The 23,709-nt window shown below is 37.3% G+C and overlaps 1 protein-coding gene across 1 annotated transcript in view; it reads right to left on the bottom strand.

Moving 5' to 3' along the window:
* Positions 1-23,709, bottom strand: part of LOC104161503 (teneurin-2-like) — a 66,929-nt gene that overhangs the window by 21,479 nt on the left and 21,741 nt on the right. Inside the window, exons 4-6 of the mRNA XM_009699969.1 lie at positions 17,841-18,046; positions 9,678-9,873; positions 6,782-6,883 (exon numbers count right to left, since the gene is read on the bottom strand). Of these exons, the coding sequence (XP_009698271.1) occupies positions 6,782-6,883; positions 9,678-9,873; positions 17,841-18,046 (504 nt within the window). The remainder of the gene's footprint in view (positions 1-6,781; positions 6,884-9,677; positions 9,874-17,840; positions 18,047-23,709) is intronic.

The following is a 23,709-nucleotide window of genomic DNA, read 5'->3' as shown; positions in this document are numbered from 1 at the left end:
CCATGTTGCCCAGCAAAGCTGTGCATGCCCCATCCCTGCAAGTGTTCAAGGCCAGGTTGGATGGGGCTTTGAGCAACATGGTCTGGTGGAAGATGTCCCTGCCCATGGCAGGGGGGTTGGATCTAGACGGTATTTGAAGTCCCTTCCAACGAAACCATTCTACGATTCTACAACACTGACTGTGTGCCTTGAGCCCCTTTTGGAGTCATGACCACTAACAATCAGAAAAAATTCAACCTGTGACCCCTTCAGTTCTTAGCTCCTGCTTAAATTGCCAATTAGAAAGAGTTAAGAGCAGTGGATTTTGTGTTGGCTCTACTTGTCTGCCTGACATGGGATCAAAGCTACTATCTCATTTCATGCAGTCAAGCTGGCAGCTGATAGATGGCAATGACCATCAATTATTGTCAAAATAGGTTACATGTCCATTTATTTATTCTGCAATTATTTTAGACACAGCTGATGGCACAAAACCCTTTTCAGAGTGTACTGCAGTTCTGTAAAACTAAGAAAACTGAATGCAGACGGGCAAGCACTGCCCTGTACATAGAGCTCACTGGAAGGCAAGTGAGGACATGACTGGTTTGCCAGAAATTAAAAACATCCGCTAATAAAACATCAGACTGGCAAAATGAGAAGAAAATTTATAACAAAAGTATTTTTAGGTACTGAGTCAGAGAGGAGAGGAACATTGCCAAAGACAACCTTGTCTGTTCAAGTATCAAAATAATGCTTCCACCCACTGCGAGAGAAGATTTGAGTGACAAGCTAGGGCTGTGCTGCTGCTGCAGCACATACATAAGTTGGCACACATACACATATAAACACACAAAATCCAAAAAACAAACCCACCCAGAAAGAGATACTAAGAGAGAAGCTAAACATGCTGAATTTTGTCAACTGCAAGAAAGGATGTGAGATATGTGCGGGTGACAAATCATGAATGCAGTATTTTCAAAGAAAAGCACACTTTTTTTGTTATGAGTGTGGTGCAGATGATGAGACATGCTATGATTATGAACACATAAAATACTTGCCGATAAAGTTGTTATTTCTCTAGTTTCTCTTTTCTCTCTAACCCACTACTTCTTAGCCCTCCCCTGCATTCTTGCTCTATCACAGCAGACAGTGGACAATACCATTGTTCCACCTGTCATCAAGGTTCATAATCTGGATGTTATTTTTGACTCATCTGTTTCCTCGCCTCACATTCAGGCTTTGACAAAGTCTTACAGGTTCATTCTGCATTGCAACTCTTTGTCAGAATTTTTGCCCTAGCTTTCACCAAATAAAATCTACATTAAATCAACACCTTTTTCTCCAGTATTGATAAATTCAGTCATCTTCAGTCATGTTTGTGTGCAACAATGCTGCAAAAATCATGCTGTTAATCTGTTAATCTAATCTTCAGCTATGCGGCTTTTCTTCCCCAGTCCTGTTTCAGGTCCTTTCCTCTTATCACATGGAACATGAACTTTGTGCTCCAACTTCATTTGCAGATCTGCTTCACCCCAGACTGCTCACTGCTAGAATTCTGACTTCAACTTCTCTGTAACTTATAATGCTTTTGAAAGTAAAATTTAAAAAGAGCTGTTTTGAGCTCTTTCCTATGCTCTGTCTCCTTTGGAGAACCAATTTGGCACATGATGTTATCTATCTGCCCCATTATCCCTCTTTAAAACCGTCTTTTACCACCATGTTCCCCAAAACTGACAACAATCACGCTGCTAGTGTGTTTATAACACTGCGTATCACATTTTTTTCCTTATATCTCCACTTCTGTCAATTGGTTCCCATTCATTCCCTTTCAACTTGTATTGACATGGTAAATTCCTGGAGACAGGCAATGGTTTTATTTGTCTTGCTTGTAAAGCACTAACTACAATAGATTAGCTTTAACAAGTACCACTGCTCGTGATAATCTCTTTATAATGCCATAAAAATGGTGTTTTTCCTGTACTATTGTTCCTCTCCTCTCTTTTCTCTGCCAAATCAATCTGCTTCCATTACCATCATGTTTAATCCAACGTACTTCACTTGTCTAATCTATAATCTGTTATTGCATAAATTTGCAGTGAGTCACTTGAATAGTACAAGACACACATTCAACCAGTTTGACTGTGCCACGGAAGACCCAAAGTGCTGCCTCACCACGGGTCCCATCTCTTCTGTCAGGCTATGAACATGTGCAGGACAGGCAAAGGAGAAAGCTTATTGAGTATCACCTCTCACCTTTCCCTTCAAAGTCCAGTAAGCTTTTGTCTGCTTGCACTGTTTTCAGTTCCTAAAATTTCTAGCCAAGTTATGAAGGCAAATATTGTTTTCCTTATTCACATATATCCCCTATACATTAGCAGCATATGCCGGACATCATTCATTCATGTGGGCCACGTGCTCTACAGCAATGAATGGAGTACTGAATTATTCAGCAAGATGCACTCCAAAACTCATGTTTTCCCCACTGCAATCACTCCCAGAACATCTTATACCACTGGGACCATTCTGGACATGACACTAAGAATAGTTTCAAGGAGAGTATCTATGGATGAAAAAACATTATGCACTATTACCCAAGCAATAAGCCTCTGAATAAACGTAGCGCAAGAAGAGTTCCAAACAACTGAAATTTGAATAACAACTGAGAAAAAGCAAGAGTTGCTACTTCTAGCACTTATACCTTACTTACCTAATAATTGACAGTTCTTTACATTTTTATACAGAGATTAACAGCACACACACAAGAAAATGGCAGTGGTAGGAACTCTCATTGTGGTGCGGGAAATCGGCAGAAACAGCAAATGCATTAGAATAAATTTTAAGAGATAACTACACTTTACAGCTTAGTAACTATTTCAAACTAAATAGATGTTGCAAAAGAAAGAAAAAGAAATTTTAAAAAAACCTACCCTTCTTTTTATACTTATTAAAGTGGCGCCGTCCTTTGCCAGTAAGCCAAAAACAAACAGAATGAAAATAAAATAATGAAAAACCCACACAAGGAGAACAGGAAAAGAAACTGCGAATAACATAAATCTGAATCATTAGAGTTTTTAAAATCAGATTAAAAAGTCAACTGATAAACATGGTACAAATTTCTGCTTTAAAAAAATCCAAAAGCCTTCAATTCATTTAGATTAAAATATTAAACACGTTTCTTATTACATTGCATAACCAACTAAAAGTATCTGCTAAATGGCAACTTCATGGCAGCTGACATGAGCTACTTGACTCAATTTTTTTCCTTCTTTTACAAATTGGACACCATCTCTTAACATGCTATGCTCATGTCAATGTAGAAATCCCATGTGATGGTACACTGTTTCACCTTTTCAGATTAGCTAAATAAGCTTATAGTGCAAATCCTAGTATTTTAAAATGCAAAATTAAAGGAGGCTCTGAGCACGTTTGTGAAACAGTATATGACAGTGTCTTTGGAAGTATTTCTGTTAAAGGAGTGGAAGAGTTGCATGCTCTTCAAATATATTATGTGATGAAACGAAATTATAGCCAACTCTGAGTCACTTCCAGGAACTCAACTCACTGTAACACTGAACTCTACAACTGGTGAAAAGCAGGACATAACGAAGGATGCCTGCTTGCAGATTTACCACAGAACTTGGAAGCTGAAAGACCAAACTATTATCAGACATTAACAGTGGGAACACTAAGTAAGAAGTACATCTTGATTTACTTGGGTGGTTATGTCATAGAGGTTACAATAAAATAGAGATGAATATAAAAAAGTGACAACACACCAAAATAACATACTCATGGCTGTATGCCTGATTCTTTAATTGATCCTTGGCCATAGCATCGCTTCTTATCAATAACTCCTACAGGTGATTGTGGACAGGAGGTTACTGACAGTGCAGTTCAATTTACAGCAAATCTTCCACTGGCTTTAATTATGCACATTTTCTTCATCAGGATACATCTCCACCCAATGAATTATCTTTTGATTACCAGACTTTTTCTTTACATGCCATATTTTAGCCACATGAGACTAAAATGTATCATTATCTTTTTTTGTGTGTTAGATGGAATTCTTAATTAGGCTACACTCTAAATGATTTCAAAGGGAATCTTGCCTGAGCAAGGATGGAGTAACCCTGTTGATACTGGCTACCTGAGAATAAATTTTTTCCACATATAAAAGTGAGAAATAACCCACCCCCTCAGCATTTGGCAAGAGTGTTGGAGAGGATGGAATTTCCGCCACTTCAATCAGGGTATGAAAGTGTATTTCAGCCTGTGCATAGGGCCAAAAGTTCATCTCTTTCTAATAACTTTCATGGTATTTTCCTGGAGCTAATGGATCTGAAGTCAAATCTGTGCTGTGTTTCATCGATTTCCTTCGGTTTTATCTTTTAGAACTACACAAATGGAGAAAAGTAACAGGAGTAACCTGCGCACTGTCTGCAAATTGTTTGCAGATGACTCCTCTCAAGATTCATTGCCTCTGATGCCCTCAAGATCAGCTCTGTAACAGGGGATTCACTGGTCTAGAGGATCATGCTTCGTATCTATCAAACTTGGGATTCACCCAGTGTGAAACTCTTAGACTGCTGTGTTATTGCATGAATCAAGTTCTAAAAGCCATCGGAGGAGCTTGTTGACATTTTCTCTGTATTTCTCTGAGTCTTGCCTCAAATTATTTTACAGTGGAGAACTGAGACATTGAAAGATGTGTTGCTAGGTAAATAATAATAATAAAAAAATCAGATGGAAGGAAAATCATTATTCTTCCATACTTGTGACAGCTTAAATAAAAATTTAACATTACAGTATACTGGCAAAGATTTAATTCTCTATCTCATTTTAGTGTGTTTTACCATGCATACAATCCCAATTTTGATCTCTATCTTCTGAAACCGCTCTCACATATAATCAGCATCCAAGTAAGCAGAAAAATCTGTGGACATGAGAACAGGTGTGACAGTGCCTGTCAAACTGGTGAGGCATACAGCCCTTACACGGTAACTCAGTTGCACACTTCTGGGTATGTCTCATAGTATAAAGATGTGAAGCTACGTGCTTGCACAGAAACATGAGAATTCTGTCAACACACCCATTTTGTCATTTTATGCAGTTTTTCAAGTCTCTTTGTTCTTTAGAAATACCATGACGTCTGACAACAAAACAGTAAAAGAGTTGAAAGAAGTTTCCAAGAAACAATTTCCGCTTTTGAGTGGCAAGAGACAACACAGACAGGACAAAGCAGGAAGCAGAGGGAATGTACAGAGGGGTAGGAGGAGCCTGACAGATAGACTTTGACAAGTATCCTATCAAAAAGTTATTTATCTGACATAGCCTGAACGAAGTATTTTCTAGCATTAACACAGAATAGAGTGTTACACAGAGGTTCAGTGCACAATGCAGGATTGCTCTGCAACTCAAAATGCAAATGAGTTGATTTAATGGCCATGTATGTGTGAAGGGTGGCAGTGAAGCACACAGTCACTGCATGCATACTTTCACAAGTTAACACCACAGAAATGCATACAGCTGTCAATGTGCATTTATAGCACACATTATCATACCATTTACTTTGTAATATACAGATACCTCCTCTACATACTTGCAAAGTGTCTTAATTTCTCAGGTAATCAAACAACATGCATGCTGTATTTGAAGCATTCTTTAAAATGAGTAGGGCTAGCACTGAAATAATGTCGTTTGGGGCTTCTTTTTTTTTTTGTACTGGGGCACCTTCAGGAGCCAAATACGGAGACACAAAATGGAAATTACTCACTCCAGTACAATTATAACAGCTATTGAAGGAATATTTCACAGACATGCATGGGAATGCTGGATGCCACCCCGCTACACCAGTGAAAAGCGGGGCACAACAAACTGTCTCTAGGACTGGATCAGGAGTCTAAGAAGAAATAAGCACATTTCTAAGGCCCTTCATGGCATTTCAAAAAGCTTTCAAACACCAGGCTTTCCACCTTTGAACACTAACAACCCTATCCCTTTGGAAAACAATTGTAAGCATATGATACCGATAGTGTGCCTAAATCTCACACAAACTAAGGAGGAAACAAACTGTAAAAAGTTATGACTGTGCTCAGGACCAGCAATGAATACAACCAAGTAATTGAATTTAGGCAACATATGTAATCCTAGCTGTATAAACTAAAGAGGTCCTCCTTTATGAATCTTTTCCCTATTACAGCTATGCCAAACTCTCAGAAAAACTTAGTAAACACATACTGCCAATCCACAGATGTCTTTTAGATTTCTATTTAATCCTTGATAATCATGCATCTCCCAGTTTTAGTTGTTAAAATTTACAATCAACAGTTAGGAAAAGGTTTATTTTAAGACTTCATCAAGTCCTACTTATTTTCCTAAAAAAGGTGAACTTCCTTTGGTCAAAGAGCAACCGTATATGCAAGAAAGATGCTATGTACTAGAACTAAGGCTCAGCCAAGCCAGAATATACATTACGTGCTATTGATGAAGATAATCAGTCTTCTGTTGCAGACCAGTTAAAGATTATCAGAAAGCATTGATAATTCATCCACTTTAGCAGAAATCAAATCTTTCTGCCATTTCTGCCTACTACTTTTGGCACCAAAAAGTTGTAGTTATACAAGCTCATCAGCAATGTAGCAATGCTTCCACTTGATCATATTTAACTAAGACACCTAAGGAAAAAAAAATGCATATTGATCTATCTGAATCTAGCTTGGACCCATGCTAACTAGCAGGCACTGTAGATGCATACAACACAAACAGACACTGTGGTTATTTGTAAACACAGGGAAAACGATACCTTTAGCACAATCTGCTCCATGAAATCCTGGAAAACAGTGGCAGACCCCTGATACACACTCGCCATTCCCATGACAATTACGTGGGCAGTCTTGCACTGAATCTGAAATACAAGCACCACAGGCACATTAGTTGGTTCCTATTTAGGCTACAAATCCTTTGCTTAGTTTTTCTTCAATTTCTTTTGTCTTCAATGCTTAGAAGAATAATCCCTAATAATAATAACATCACAAACCTCAGATGAAGCAGAAAGGTACCAAGTTTTATGGCAGCATGAGTAAGTGTACAAACCCAGCGATACACTAAAATCGCCTATTAGAACTCTAAGTCTTCTGATAGTGCTCTATTCCAACAGCTAGACAGGACTGCCTCTTAAGACCTCTACAGCTATGTTTGGATTCAGATTATGTAGCAAACATAATGCTTGAGCAGGAAAATCAACAATCTCCCTTTTGCAATGAGACTTTGATCTTGCACAACCACTCTTCCTAGAGAAACTGATTATCCCACGAAGTGTATCTTGTTTTCCTTCTACAGGCATTTAAAGCCTCATTAATTAAGCCTACAGAAATATCTGTTGAAGATGACAAAGAGGAGCTCTTTTGCTCTGGCAAATATTCTTTATCCTAAAAAAAAGAATAAAAAATGTGCAAGTAGCTGTGCAAGAGGATGAAGAAGAGGTCTGTTAAAAGGAAGGGAAAGTTTAAGTGACTGACTGAAGTGTTGATGACTTCAATAATCTGAGAAGTGTAAGCACATCAGTCTGATGATAACATTTCAGCTGTATCAAAATACTTATTTTCCACAATTTCTGTTATTATTTGGATAATACATACACTACTTTGCATAATAACCGCCTAGAAATAAAATTCCAGTTTTGAGATTAATTCTTAAAATCACTTTCATTTGAAAGCTGTTGGATTTCAGTGGAACGCACTTTCAACACTGAATTATTGAAACAAAAAATCTGCTTGGAATGTTGTTACTCTTCACTATTACTCCATGTTGTTGTGGGACCTGTGATGCCAAACTAAACGGCTCTGCCAGTCTCAGACACCAAACAAAGAGCAGCTGTACAACACAGAAAATGATTTTTGAATTTGGAACTAGTAGAACCATACAGAGCATTTTTCTGTCAAACTAGCTGAAAAGAGAAAAAAGATTCAAGTACAATTTTAATTTCACAGTTGCAGGACACTAAACAAAAAAAACCCAAAAAACTCCAAAGCGAATTTTCAAAGAGGTGTCATTAGCTTGGCCTCCTGAAATCATTCATGTAAACAATGAAAAGAAAAATTGAAACATAATGCTCAAAGATATCAATTTGTCTCATGAAGAAGCAGCTTGTCTATAGATTTTTTCATTATTTTGCTTCATGGCACACAAAAGCATTTTCTACTTATTCAGAATCACGGTAACTTTAGTATTGTCTGGGAGTTAACATCATTTCTGTTATTCTTTTTCACATCAGAGAAACTTTCAGCTGTCTCAGATCCTTTGATTATGAAACGTCTGATACTAGGTGTGTGTAGAAGAACCTCTGAACTGGATAAAACACTATACTTTTCTCTACATTTCAGTCCAATTACTATTATTGCACTATCAAGTAGTCTACCTGACTATTAGACCTTTGATGCTCTTGAAAGCTGTAGTCTAGACCAGGTAACTCTTTTAAGGACAGTTTATCCTATCTGAAAGTTTTCTAAACACAATAGGGGCATAAGAAGATGCAAGCACAAACGTTCTTGTTGGTTTTGGAGAAGCCGAAAAAGCCTTCTATGGGCAAACATGCAAATATATATTATCTCAACATGCATAGCAGCTGGTAACTCTTACAAAGCCACATATAAGCTATGGAAGAAAAAGAATTTTTTCATCTTAACTGGGGTTAACAGAAACAATTATATTCATGCTATTGACACAACAATATTGGCTATCCTCCTGCACCCTTTGAGACTTAATCCAACAAATTGGATTATATACTAATGTAGAACAAAAAAAAATAAACTTCATATCATTAATCAGGCAAGACTGGAAAAGACCTCCAACTATTTTTCATCAAGCTTAAAAATGCACTTGGATTTTTTGCAGTTTTTTCCCTAAACTAACAGAAATTACAAATTTATACAATATAGTGCCATTTAACACTTCACCAGCCAGGACAGAATACCACATAGACTGTCTCAGAATTTTTTATGCCACTGTGACAAGATATTCAGCAAAGTTCATTAAGTGCTTCAAAGTTCAACAACTCTTCTAATAAGCTTGGAGAATTTAGACTCTGTTTTCAACTAAACGTAACCCTATTCTTCTAACAAAGCTGCAGGCTTCTCAGATCATAGGCTAGATGTTCTTCTGCTCTTGATTCCACCATGTTGAGGGGATGACCCACTATTAGGTGAGTAGTAAGCTGTAAAACAGCATATGGGTAATTAACTGACTCAATCTCTGGTGTGACTGCAAACAATAACTTAATTCGCAGGTGTCAGGTTTTTTGTACTGTCTAATATTAACCAGCTCTCCTGTTGGGTACTATTCCACCTGGGTGTAAAGAAGCTTCTCAAGAAAAGCAAATAAGTATAAAAATGACAAGAGATAAGGGAGAGGAATATTAACCTGGAAATGTTTCAACCCAAACTAAACTAATCTGAGTCTTGTTTTCCAGAACTAAACTCAAGCTCTGTGGTAATGCTAAAATCCTAAAAGAGAAACCAGCAAATTAAAATCAGCACCCCATTACAGTCTATTTGACAGAATGATGTTGAGAAAAAAAATGCACAACATAACATAAGGATAAACAGGTCAGATACTGAAGACTGCAAGAAAGTTATTATGACTTTAAGTAAGGGAAGTTATAAACAGAGAGGAAAAAATGCTCAGCTTGTGGAGATACCTACCCAAAATAACTGTACTGAAAGACACCACTTCTTTGTCCTTCCCATCATTGTAAAATGCCAGGTGCCACAAACCCACATCCAAGTATTGAACAAACACAGCCTCATTCTGAACAAGGGTCTGAATACTTCGACGTTCCCGTGGGGACTCCACCACACTCCATTTCTCTTTCCCATCCAAGCGTTCCATGAAATCATACTGCAGGGTAAAAAAAAAAACAGGAAAAAAACCCACACCAAACACACACACAAAAAACCCCAGCAAAAACCAAAACCACAAGAATACAAACAAAACCCCAAACAGACCTGAATTCAGAATATTTCAGCTCAAAATCTGACACTATATTTTCTCTTCTACCTTGTCATAAAACGGTATTTCTAGATGATATGTCAATATGAATCTAGTATTTACTAGTCGACTACAGAACACAGAGATTCTGTGGCTCTTATCCTTTCTTAAAGAGTGACATAGAATTATGCATCTTTGCTCTGCATAGGTGATCAAAAAATGTACAAATGGTATTTCGTGACAGGCTGGGTTTTGAGAAAGAAGTCGAAATCAATGATTTGACCCATCAAATTTTAGGTTCCTGCACAGCTTTCAAAGCTGGAAACCTTAAGGCTGAGACACATTCTTTTCTAAGTAATTGCCTACAATAAATTCTTGCTGTTAGAGGAACAGAAGTCTCAGATGTAGCTCCAGACATACAATTGAATGAAAACCCTCAGAATGTGAAAACAAACAGGAACAGCACAAACAGAAAATATGTTTGTCTAACGTTAGGTAACTCACCACCCAATAAAAATACACTGTACAAGTTTTACATCAGAGTAAGAGTTGCTTACCTGAGTTTGTATGTGGAACAATCAGGGGCAAATAGGATACAAAACCCAGAGGGAGCATGGAAAGGAATAACACAAATCAAATGGCTGAAGGAATTGAACTTATATTAAAGAAAACTGAGAATTTCTGGTTGGATGGTTTCCAAGTAAGGTAGAACATTACATTAATCTTTGGAAAAGGGATCAAACAGAGCAAGTGATTATTTAGAGTACAAGAGGGATGGCACCATTAATGGCATGAAACTAAAAAAAGAAAGAACGAAATTTAAGATGAATGTCAGATAAGCTTCCCATCTATTAAGCTCAGTAATAGCCTCCCAGTGGAGATGCCACTGCATCACACAATTAAACAGGATTGGAAGAAATATTGGTTAATCTACAACAGGGAATAACTCTGCATAACAAAGCAGCTGGACTAGCTGTCCTAATAGGCTTTTTTTCTGTCTCTAATGTCTGTGATTCTGGAGCTCTCAAGCTAATGCTATGCTCAACTTACTAGCTCTCACAGTCTCTATCTAAGGGAAACCCTTAAGAAACAACAAAAACAATATATCTAATCTTTTGATAGTTGTGTAACAAGTCCCCTATGAAAACACATCTTGTTTTAGACACATTTATCTAAGTAGCAGTAGACAGAGATAGACACGTCTAAAGAGAGATGTATCTGTTCAATAAAATATAGTAATAGTATGTGTTTGCTTGCCAGTAGTTTCATTGCATTTCCCTCCGTGATATCTAGCACATATAGTCTGTGCTTGTGACAGCTGTGAGAAAACACATACCTTCACTTGCTTTCAGTTTAAAGAGAAAACTGTAATCTTGCATCCTGAACAGACTAAACATCCACAGAGGGCTGCCCTGTACACTGTATTCTACTCATTAACAGTGAGTTCTAGTAAATAATACACAATAAAATAATGAAGATTCTCCCTTCTAGTAGAAGAGACAGACAGACGAACTGATCCAACACTTTAGTGCCATATTACACATCTATGTAAAACTGGAGTATAAAAGTTGAGCTTTCTGCTTGAAATTTTGTAACAGTTTTGTACCAGCAACATAGAGTCCTTGATAACACTTAACCTTAAAGCAAAGGGAGAAGTATGGAAGTACTATTATTTTCCTGTTAAACATGTGGAACTGATGCCAATATTCAGCCACAAAGGAAAGCCATGGCAGGGTAGGAATTTGAGTCCAGGTCTACTAACGTTGAAAGCTACTGTCACAGTAACTGCATTATTCCTACGCCTTTAATCATGGGAAGGAGTAGAATTGGAACAAGAAGTTTCACTGAACTGTTAATATCGGATTGCCATCCACTTGAGCCTTTTTGCACACAGGATTTTTGCAGGAGAAGGTAAATCAGGTAAATTAGTATATTTAAGCAAACACATGCCAGAGGTTTAGAGAATTCTGGCATGCCAGTAACTTTCAGAGTATCAGAGGTGCCAAACACACATATATCTATTCTTAAATCAATGACATTTGGAAATACTGCTAAAACATATCGTCTAACAGTCAGAGGTTAAGGACAGACTCATCTCCTCCTTGGGAAATGTTATTACTTGGGCAACATCTTGGGAAAAAGAAATCTTGCTCTTCAGAACAATCGTTCACAAAGGGTCAACTAAGGAAGTAGCAATAAAAGCTGACATTTCTCACTGGCAACATGCTGTTCGTCTCTGCTTGTGCTGGCAGGTTCCTCTGCCTTCCCCCTGTTTGATGCTGATTCTACCTCATATAGTAGAGAATGCTCAGCAGTTGGCAAGATCGAAGGGGAAGAGTATTCAGGCTGAAACTGCTTGAAGTAGTTTTAGCTGCAGAATCTCTTTTCGCAATGATGGGGTGTGACCTAGCGAGAGCAGGTCCCGTGCCATGATTCCCCATAAGGCTTAATTTTAACTTTACCAAAGTTAAGACTGATATTTAAAGAGATGCAATCAAACTATGAAGAACTATTTCATGCTCAGACAAAAGCAAAAAGAGTAAACCTGAATAATACTTTGTGAATGGTGAAGTACCGGTACAAACTGATACAGAATATAACAACACATTTTCATCCCTTTTGGATTCCTAAGAACTGAGGAAAACACAAGGAAGATAATATATCTGCTGCTGGTTCCCTGGGTGTACAAATCCTAATGTGTCAGCAAGTACTAGGTATATGTACCCCAAAATCTAAAATCCCTGACTGAAGGGTCACTGGGATGGTACTGTGAATTCATAACCAGATAAGATTTCTTCACATGGTTGGTTGAATCATCATTTTGGTTCTTGTGGCCCTGCTGATTTTCTGGTTTACCACACTTGCATAATTAATTACTTCTATATAATATTGTGCTGAAGATATCACTCTTGCTTTAAAGCTACTTATACTTATACTTAAAGCTACTAGATTAAAAGAAAATAACAAAAGCACTTTCATGATCATTAAGAAGCAACTGTGGAATTTTTAATCTAACACACACTACTGCTAAGGAAGAGACAAATAAATCACATGAATTAGGGAATGGATCTGTCAAACCAAACTAAATCTCTGAAGTAATTTTGAAGTTTCAGTAACTTTTTTTTTTTTATGATAATTTATATTTCATGGCTTCATACTGAAATCACACAAAAATGGCGAAAACTGCTCAGAAACAAAATGCACCAGAAATCCCAAATGACTACATCTTCAGAGTTCAGTTTTGCAGCGGGGAGTGCTTACTATGATTAAAGCTCTATATAAGCACATGACTTGCCAGCCTACTTCTCTAAACAAATTCCACATTCACATTCTCAGTGAGCTTGTTTATTTTTACTACACAGCATACCAAAACCCTACTCTGCATACTTTTATTTACAAACCGAAATCTCATACTAAGTTCTTTCTGGTCAATTTGTTTTTATAATTTCTCTATTCAGTGCCTTCTATCCTCTGATGCATTTTATTCATAGGCTAATAAGGACTTTCTTTTTCCAGTAACCCTGGGGAGTCAGCAAAACAGTTTTGGAACTTGACACATGTGGTAGTGACTACACTGTACAATGCCATCCATATAGCACAGATCGACCGAGCCCAGTTGCGTACAGGAAGTAAACTAGTTGTGAAAGCACGGCAAAGCAAAGAGAGCTTGCAGGGGTCAAGACTGAAAGCATATAAAGCCTGCATAATCTTTGCCTTTTTCTTAGATTTAAAACTATTTGTATGCCTCCACAAAATCCCTAACAGTGTTTGAAATTAGGAATTGAGAAGAAAGATTTCTTAGAGCTCTTGTTTTAATAATATATGCATATTCAAATGGAGGGGGAAAACAAAAAAGGAAAAACATGTTTGGTGTTGTGGTTAGCATTTGTCTTTATGCCAAAGCCCTTTAAGACCTAGGCAGCCAAGAAAACATATGTCAGGGAAACTTGTTTGCAAAGTGCTTTAAAATTAGTTCTTCATAAAATCCAGTTGGTAATTATTCATTAAAATACACCCAAGAAACATCTGATACCCATAGTGACAGCCAACTAATTTGTTTCAACGTTTGAATATGACACAACACAACCAGTACAATGCAGCACAACATTCAGGAATAACGGCACAGTTGCCATCAGATAACTTTAAGGTGGTCAGAGCACCTAAATGTGTTTGGAGCACTGTCTAAACAACAAGGTAACACTGAAGCTCCCCAGCTATTCAAGCTGTTTCAAATAAAGCCATTTCCTGCTCTAAATGAAAACAGTTTTCATTTTGACATTAAAAATATGTGAGTATAAAACACTCTGCTGGAAATGAGAACAATAGAACTCCATGAACTGCCTTCTCCAGACATTACAGCGATGTTTCTATAAGGTTACCTTATTTCATGCGCCATTTGGAATGTTCTACCAACGTGTAGTAACATCATAATTGCTGTAATCTCTGTAGAGTCACTTCATGCATTACTTGACATTTACAGTTCATTTTCTATACATTACCAATTTTATTAATATGACTATCTTCTACTAATTTCTTATTGATCATTCAAGCCTACAACGTGCATTTTGTTATTTCTATGTAGTACTACACAGGTTGGAAGAATTTTGCCTGAAAGCAACGCATTCCTGTTTGTAGTCTGCTTGCCACTCAAAACTGCATTTTTACTTCTCCTCCAGAGCTCCATTCCCTATGCACATGGCACACAAGGCTGTTTCTAGACAAGTTTACAGCTACATCAGTTTGACTGACTAAACCAGGCATTTGGAATATTTGCTAAACAGTAATACTGAGAAGGTTAAATCTCAGCAGGGCTCTCAGACAGGAACTGCATCTTGTTGTCTCAGGTTAATCATGTACCTAATTTGCTGATTATTGACTTGCTCCCACAAAGGATTTTACTTGGCTTGACATATCAGCACTGATCAGTGATGAACTGTCAAGTGTAGATGTTCACTGCTTTACAGCTCATGTCCCTAACCTGCAGAAACAAGGATTTTAAATTTCAATTTAAAAATATCGTCTGGTGTCAACTTCAGACTATTTTCATTAATACAAAACCATTCTGCTCCTTTCTGTCAGAACAAGGCTTCTTTTCACTAACTCAGGTCTGTAACAGCTTGCCTTTCTTTTTCTAAAATTATTTCTCTTGGTAGCAGCTTGGCTGAATTTTGATTGCTGGGCAAAAATGCCAAGTAATCTTTTACTGTACCACCCTGTTGACAAGCCCCCCCGACCCTGCATCAATATGGGAAAGTAATTCTGCAGGTTACACTGGTGGATTTCATTAACTCCAGTCATGGAAGAGGGTTGGAATTGCTTCCTCTAAAGACTGGAAAATGGGTTCTCTGAGGAGGAATCCAGCTCAGTAGGAAACATAGTTGATATTTCTCATTATTTAATTTAACAGAAAGGTCATGAAATTTATATCCTATCCACGTAAGGTGGAGTGAAAGAAAGAAGAGGAACTTCGCCTGATCATAGCCTTCCCAGATGAGGACATCATAATGAAACCTAGAACAAATATATTTGATCACAGTGTAATAGAAATTAAAGTTCAGCTTGAATTAAAAATATATTTTGTACTACCAGTTACATCCAACTGGAGTTCCTGTAAAAGATACAGGCATATCTCCATCATGTCTTAGTGAGACAATTATAATTAACTTGTATTTATAGCAAACCTTGATGACTGCTTAGGAGTTTTGGTTGCCCTAAGTAATTTTCACTTCACAATATATATTTCTGTTTATTTTCCTCAACTAAATTGCTGGCTTTTTCATGGTGGAATGACACAGAAAGTGAACGCCAGAATTCTGAATTGAGACATGCTCAATGAATTATGCCATTACCTCATTGCAACAGTTAAAGATCCATAGACATAATTTCACCCTCAAGACACCATATTGAAGCATTACAGCCAAAATCAAAACAGTCTCCCACCCTGGAACATATTCTTTGTGGATATCTTCTGTGTTGCACGGATGTCTGGAAGTGGCTGAAAATTAGTCAACAGCCCTCTACAATTCCCCCGATTTATCTAGTTTTTGTACAGAACTTCAGGATGCTGTATGCTAACCTCTACCTATGTGGAAAACTGACTACTTGCCCTCCCCTCCATGGGTTGTGGACTGTTGATCCTTATTTCCTACCAGTCAGCTATATCCATTCAGTAACTCACATGATATCTTAAAACAGTACACTACAGGAAGTTGATGGAGTTTGGATACTCAAAACTCCTTGTTCACAAATTCTTAGAAGTAGAGGTCATAAATCCATGCAAACTTCTTCTCTCCTTTCCTCCCAACTCTGTTTAAAGATTTTGGTTCTCAATTCAGACTACAGACAAGAATAAACACCAAGGAACAAGATGCAATGCAGAATAGTTCTGTATGTTTGCCTCACATTGGGAAGCAGATCCAAAATGCAGTTAATGTAAGTGTAGTTTTCCCCAGAAAATTAATTGGTTCACTGTTTGTACCATGAGTTTGCGCATGCACATGGGCACAGTTCACTTAGGGTTGATACCTCCTTGCAGGCAATATGAACATACTTTCCCTATATGGCAATATGTAGCAATGCAATTATGTTAAAGCCTCTGGGCTTTTAGCTTAGATCATGCATTTTAATCGTTTATGTAATTGCAGTTTGCTTTGCCAAATGAAAAAAAAAAGTAGTAGCAGTTCTTTGTAAATCAGGGCAAGGCATCTAGAAATGTTAAATGAGGCTTTTGCAGAAGGGATCATGGAGTTCTACAATTGCTTTTTGGAAATCATATACTAAATAAAGAATTTTAAGTTTAGGTGATAATTTCTGAATGAAGAACTGATTTTTAGCAACAAGGATATGCAGGAAGGAAGGAGTCCTTTCCAAAAGCTGGTTGCTATTTCTGCTTCCCTTGCACTCTAAAGCACGGAGGCTCTTTCCTTTTAGTATGTGCAACTGCAAATATATTATTTCTCATTAGAGGTCTAATCTAGGTAAATGGGAATCCTTCCATTCACATTAATGAGTTTTCAATATCACAAAAAAAATTTCTCACTGTAACAGAAAATATAGCTGTATCTTCTCACAGCAAAGAAATTAAAACACCCACTGCCCAACCTAGAAGAAAGAGATACTTAAGTTTGGCTTCACTAACTTTAAAACTATCTTTACCTACAGCCCTTAGCTCTGTACTACAGGTTCACTATAAAAATGCAGTGTTACTGAGTTTTCATTTTTGAGGCTGGTCAGAAACCAAGAAGAATTGGGTTTCCCAACTGTAAGACTTGCCCCATGTCTGAGGCAGATACTGTACCTAAATACCGTCCTTGAAGGGAAAAGTAGTAAAATTAAAGCTTTCAAACACTCGGCCACTGCATTATGTTCTCTAATATGGCTGAGTAGCAGTGATGCCAAAGTCTGTTGCATACCCCAGCGATGCCATTCCAACAGCCTGTGGAGATGAAAATGTTTATGAAGACAGAAAATTATGTTAACACAACTAGCTGTGCATGCATTCCAACTGTATATAGTGCTTTGATACTGTGAGTTTGACCAACACCACTCATCATTTTTGACTAGTGTATAACTGGGTACGTTTATCCCAACTGGTGCCAAGGTTTTGTCAGATTTAAAACCTTGAGTACCAAATTGCAATTTATCTTAAGAACCTGAATGGCAAGAACATCACTGATTACTTCTTTTATCAATGTACTGTTGAGGTATGTAATAACCTAGAAATCTTAACATCAGGGTGTTCAGGCAAATATCACAAGTTAAGTAACTCCCAGGAATCCCTAAACTTCAGCTCCATAAACTCCTGCATAAATCTAATATAGATGCTCTAAACTTTTGCATTTTGACATTTAAAGGCCACAAATACATTGATAAAATACCTGGGCATGTGATGGCGGGAGTCCTCTTCTTATATAAACACCAAAAAGAGCATCCTTCCCTAAGGATATGTTGAACTTCAGGAACTGTGGCTGGTTGATATGGATCTGAGACCGCCAAAAAACTCCAGGGGGCACTTCCTGGGTGACCCTGCGGCCAACTTCTGTTTCTCCACTATCTATGCTGCTATTCCTAGTGACCCATGGTCCTATAAATTAAAAGCAAATATAAATCAAATTAAATAACTGCTTTTAACATAGGTATTTTTATTCATTCAAGATGAACATCTGTCACAATGCCACCTTTTAAATCAGACTCTAACTTTCCTTTCTTATTCTGAAGCAATCTGCGTACTGTTTCAATCAGTATTTGAGAATTTGGCCCCTATATTTGAGGTAAGACGACTGTGAACCCTTTTCTACGGAGTACCTGCAACCTTCTAATCGCCCAACCCTTCCATTCTGCAACTGCTCTTTACTCATCAAATATAGTAACAGTAGAGAGTCAATTAAGCACATATGAGTCCTCCTGTGCTCTTTTCAGCTGCATCTTGTACGCAACCAGGGTATAAAAAAAATCAGAAAGGTGAACTGAAGGGGTAACTTCAATCTAAATCAACTGATTGCAAATTTTTATTACCATTGTTCTATATAGTAAAGTAGTCAAATAAACTCCAGGTCAGAGACAAGAGGGTTGACAGAAGAAATGAAATGCACAGAAAAGGATTTAGAGGACACATCTTCTCCTTCTTGAAAGAAAGTGAGTACAACTCAATGCACTGCCTTCTAAGTTCTCTCTGCCTGAAGCAGGGACTATCTACAAGTCTTTCTCGCTCATGCTGTGGTTAGTTAAAATCCATCATTTGATGGTTCTTTAGCATGCATTATTGAAGACAAGATACAAGACCTTTCTGGTTGAGTGCTCTCGCTTCCAGCCCATGAAATAGTCAACCTTTAAAACATGGTGCAAATCCCTTCTGTTCTCAGCTGAACAGGATGGTTCTGAGGCTGCACATATTTTAAACATGCAGTGCAATACATGAAGAGTTAGCAGTGCTTTCAAGCTACGGTATGTAGCAATGTTTGATTTTGTGTTCCACATTCCCAAACAACACAGTGAGAAATCCATCTTAAAATTTTTACAACAGACACTACAAAGGCCAGAAAACCACAGAAAATATCTGTTAACAATCACAGAAATTTAAAGGTATCATTAATATCACTATTAATAGACAGTGGATGGTAGTGATACCTCTGAAACAACCAGACAGTATTTGTTAAAAGCTCAATGTTTACTTCGTGTTTTTTTTCATGGTGTAATGCTATTTTCAATAAATGGCAAGTTACTTTTGAAATATATTCCAGCACTGTATGAATGTAACAGAATGGCACAGAATAACATATAATTCCAGCAGGTAAGTACATAACAGCTTTTCTGTCTTGACTATCTTTAATTGAGAGAGCTGCAATAACATGATTTCAATTATAGATTCCAAATTATCTATGTTAGCAGCACTTACACTCGTACATAATGAAACAGATATTATGTTGGCAGTGTTTTGAAATGGTAAAAGAATGCTCTGAATACCAACTGCTATATTTTGGCAACTTGTTTTTTCATTTTCTGTGTTAATGGGTCTACAATAACATCACAGCACTAAGGAAGAAAGCAAGCAGAAGAAGCTGCAAAGACGAGCTGCAAAGAAAGGTAAAATGGCTAACAATGTCAAGCACTGTGCATTTAGAGCTGCCCAAGAAGACAGATATCAACCAGATTCAAACATGTAACATTTCATAAAAACGACATGATTTCATTTCCCATGGATTACTGCAACAGAGGATATCTCAAAGTTCCCACCTCAATGAAGTCAAGCATCATCTCACTAGAATTTAAATTAGTCCTTATCCACCGTGGATAGGAGACCCAGTTAAAGAGCACATAAAATCACCTGTTCAATGCTATACTGGAATCACTGGTAGCACTGGAAAGTCAGCATAAGACTGAGGGCTCCTTCATCTCCTTTGAGTACAACATTACTATACTGGAATCACTGGTAGCACTGGAAAGCCAGCATAAGACTGAGGGCTCCTTTATCTCCTTTGAGTACAACATCAGACTTCACAATTCCAAGTTATGGTAATAAATGATGAATCTTTTTCAACATTCTTAAAAAGTATGCTGCAAACGATTTCTTTGGAAGCAGACTGTTCACATTTAAAATTAACATCAACTGTATCTAATCTGAGAACAGGCTCCTTGACACATTCTAAAGTACCCTGTTCTTCAGGATCAGTATAGCCACAGTCGATGTGAAACAGTCAAAGAAAAAGTTATTTCCAGGAAGTATTAGAGTAGGCATTATTATTATGATAAAGGCTGTGTAAATAATACAGATGGGAAGGCTAACAGATCAGTGCCTTTGCCAGTATCCTCTGTCCAGCAGCTATCACAAGTGATGAAGATATACTGAGCCTACAACAAAGAATGGAATGGATGGATGACCCCTTATTTTCAAGTCTGTATTTTTGTAGTATAGCATGCCTCCGCTCTATATTCAGCCTGTGCCATGTCTGTAAGAAACAGCTGTTGCCTCACCTCCGGCATGCTGAAAGGGATCCTTATTTTTGCTTTTAAGAATTTAATACATGACATCCTGTTTTTATGGCTCTACGTTACAATGCTGAAATAACACAATTTAGAAATGCTTGAAGCTGTACTAAAATATGTTTTATATTTGCAAGTTTAACTAACTACTTACAAAGTTCTAAGTCCAGCAAGCTATCAGAGTTCTAATGATTATGCATTATTGAATCATACTCTCATAAATTCTTGCTGAGTTACTCTTGTTGGTATGAGACACAAAACTAGTGAGAGCATCTTGGTTCTACTCCTTGCTTTGACACAGCCAGCGCACCTGAGTTGCTTAGGATCTTGATGTTCTCAGATGACTACTTGTAAAACAGAAATGTTAACAATGACCTATGAAAAATTCTCACCTTGAAGATGAGTCAGGTAAAAATACTACAGGTGTCTCAACATTGGCCTTTTCATGTTCCTTCACCCCCAAGTTAGAAATACGGAAATGAAATGCAAAGTAGATATGACCACTGAACCTCTTTTCTTCGTTAATAGGCTTAAGTTTACTTTTTTAAACCTAAAAAGCAGAACATCATCCTAGCTTTATCTTTGCAATGCCCTTTTCTGCACTAACAGCTTCACTTATTAACTCTGTCTCTAGAGATTCTTAAAGTAAACTTTTTTTTATAGTTCCCTTCAGTCTTCACCTCCTAATGTAGAGAATGTATCTTGCCACCTGACTCACTCCCCTCCATTTATTTTTAGAAGCTTTTCCATTTTGATGGACTACTGCACATCAAATTCAAAGAACATCAGCTGCATTTAAGTGAAGTTACAGATGTGACAAACTGACATATCTGGAAAGAAAGACTAACCCAAACAACTCGTACTCTTGTGAGCAAATAAATCCCAACATCATTATCTCTGCTGTGGGTGACCGTTCTACAGTTTCGTCTGTTTATCTCATAACCCCATGGATATTTGATTTTTTTCCCTGTGATTTCCTCTCTACAAACATCTACAAAAGAGAGTTTTAAAAGCATACTTCTTCATCTTACCCAGGGGAGCCATTTCAATTGCTCAGTCAAACATATATTTATCAACTAAATAACACTTATTCATTTAAACTGCCGTGTTATTTACCCAGTTGAATTACTATTTTGGCACATACATTTGAAAAGACTGTTTTAGCACTCAAGTATATTTGCCTTTGAAGCTATCAAATAGGCAATACATGACAACAGCAATGCAAGCTCCCCCTGCTAACTTGTCAGCAGGCCTCATCTTTGAGCTGGAGGTCAGTTTCAAGGTGGCAGCTGATAGGACATGCCCAGTCAGCCTTTAATTTAACTGATGTCAAGCTGTGTCAGCTACGGAGGCAGAACTGTATCTACACTGAAACCAGATATACTTCAGTATTTATTATAGGCTCCTCTCCCATACTGTAGCTAAAATTAAAAAATAAACCCGAAATCTGGCTACCAGCAGTGTCACGCTACAGACATCACATCTAAGTAGCAATTAACTCCAGTGCTTTGACTGTGTGCCTTTATAACAGTGATGACTGTAAATTGCGTCTTGATAACACTCTTGAAAAACATCTAGCAGAATAACCATTCCAATGGATCCATAACAAATCACCAAGATACCAAGATGATTTGGACAATTTCCAATTAAATACAAGGAATAAATATCACCTGTGTTGGTTAAAGTGAATTCTCTTTTATTTCTCTTCCTGTACCTCTGCATTTCTTATAAATCACTACTGCAGACATAGCTTTCCTTATCTTTTTATCTAACTTATTTTTCTGTTGTTGTTTGTTACATAGTTAGGGATTGTCACAGATGACTCGGAATTCCAAAGAAATTTATGGTATAGCTGTGTAAAGGAAACCATTCAATACAAAAATACACTCCACTGACTTTTTGCCAAAAAAGAATGTGTAGGAATTACTATGGTTGTCAATGATAGCTTGGTTTTTTTCCCCTCAGGTAAATTTGCTACTTATATAACCAGACATTTCTTATTGTTTCAGAAAGGCAAACAAAAAAAGTAGAAAATGTCTTTTCTATACAAATTTCTTCAGTGGAAAAATCAGTGCTATGCACTGTTACCACACTGATCACTTTCTATATGAACTTATGCTTCAAATATCTACTACTAATACCTAAGTGCCCTAGGACCCAAGTGAAAACAGATTCTGTTTGGAATGTGTGCAATAGCTTGACTGCTGATGTAAAACAAATTCCCACAGCTACAATAAAGTAAAAAGCCAGGAAATGAGAGTTTGTCTGGAGAAGCTGCTATAACACATTTTGAACTTCAGTTATGCTGAAGATGCTGAGGTACTAATGAGCTCTATTTTGCAAAGTGAGGAGGAAGGAAGCTTACTGAATTTGTATGAGTTTTCAGGAGTCCAGTAAAACAGCTTCCAAAACAAAACTAAAATCTCAGTTTTTTCAGGTCAGTACCCCATATTTCTATTGTGGTGAAAGAAAAGAAATTCTGCAAAGGGAGCATCTGCTTAAGACCACTGCACTGGCTCAGCTGCAAACAATCTGGCCCTGCAGGTGGAATTAGGAAACCTGCCTTAAATCCCTGATACACCTAAAAATGTAGGCACATCTTTATATTCATGTGGGCATAGCTTCACAAATTTCATTGTTTTCAGAATCAGAAGCAAATTATAACTGAAATATAATTAAGATTCGTTAGTTCACTGCATTTCATGAAGAAAAAATATATACTAGCATGAATTTCTACATCAACATATACCATCAGAGATGATTGTTATATAATACACTCCATCATCTAACTTTAAACACAGCAACCCATACTATCACCATCAACACAATCACAAAGATAAAACTCCCCTTCTGTTCTGCTGAACTTAGTCTGATACTTTGGTTTTGCTAAGACAGCCCTAGAGCCTGGTATATTTTCAGAAGACCGCATCTGCAAGCCTTCATAGCGTCCATATTAATACTTCTGCTTGCTAATGTGTTAATTAAGATCTACATTACATTAGCCACATAAATACTTAATAAGATTAATCCACCTGGAAAATGATGCATGTCTTGATTAAATTGAACGAAGGTAACAGAAGTGACATTTAAAATACATTGATTGTTATTACATTTTGATCATCTGATTCAAAGCGTCTGAAAGGAAATAGTAGAAACCAAACGATTCATGTTGTTTACATTGTTAATGAGGTATGAGTTTTTCATCTTTTTATCTTTTGCAACACAACAAAGAGTTCTCTCCAGTTGTTCCCAAGTCCTTACGCCCTC

The sequence above is a fragment of the Cariama cristata genome, unplaced genomic scaffold (assembly GCF_000690535.1).
Source record: "Cariama cristata isolate BGI_N322 unplaced genomic scaffold, ASM69053v1 scaffold11955, whole genome shotgun sequence".
Taxonomy (NCBI): Eukaryota; Metazoa; Chordata; class Aves; order Cariamiformes; family Cariamidae; genus Cariama; species Cariama cristata.
The sequence above is the reverse complement of the archived record's forward strand: the minus strand, read 5'-3'. Positions and strand labels throughout refer to the sequence as shown.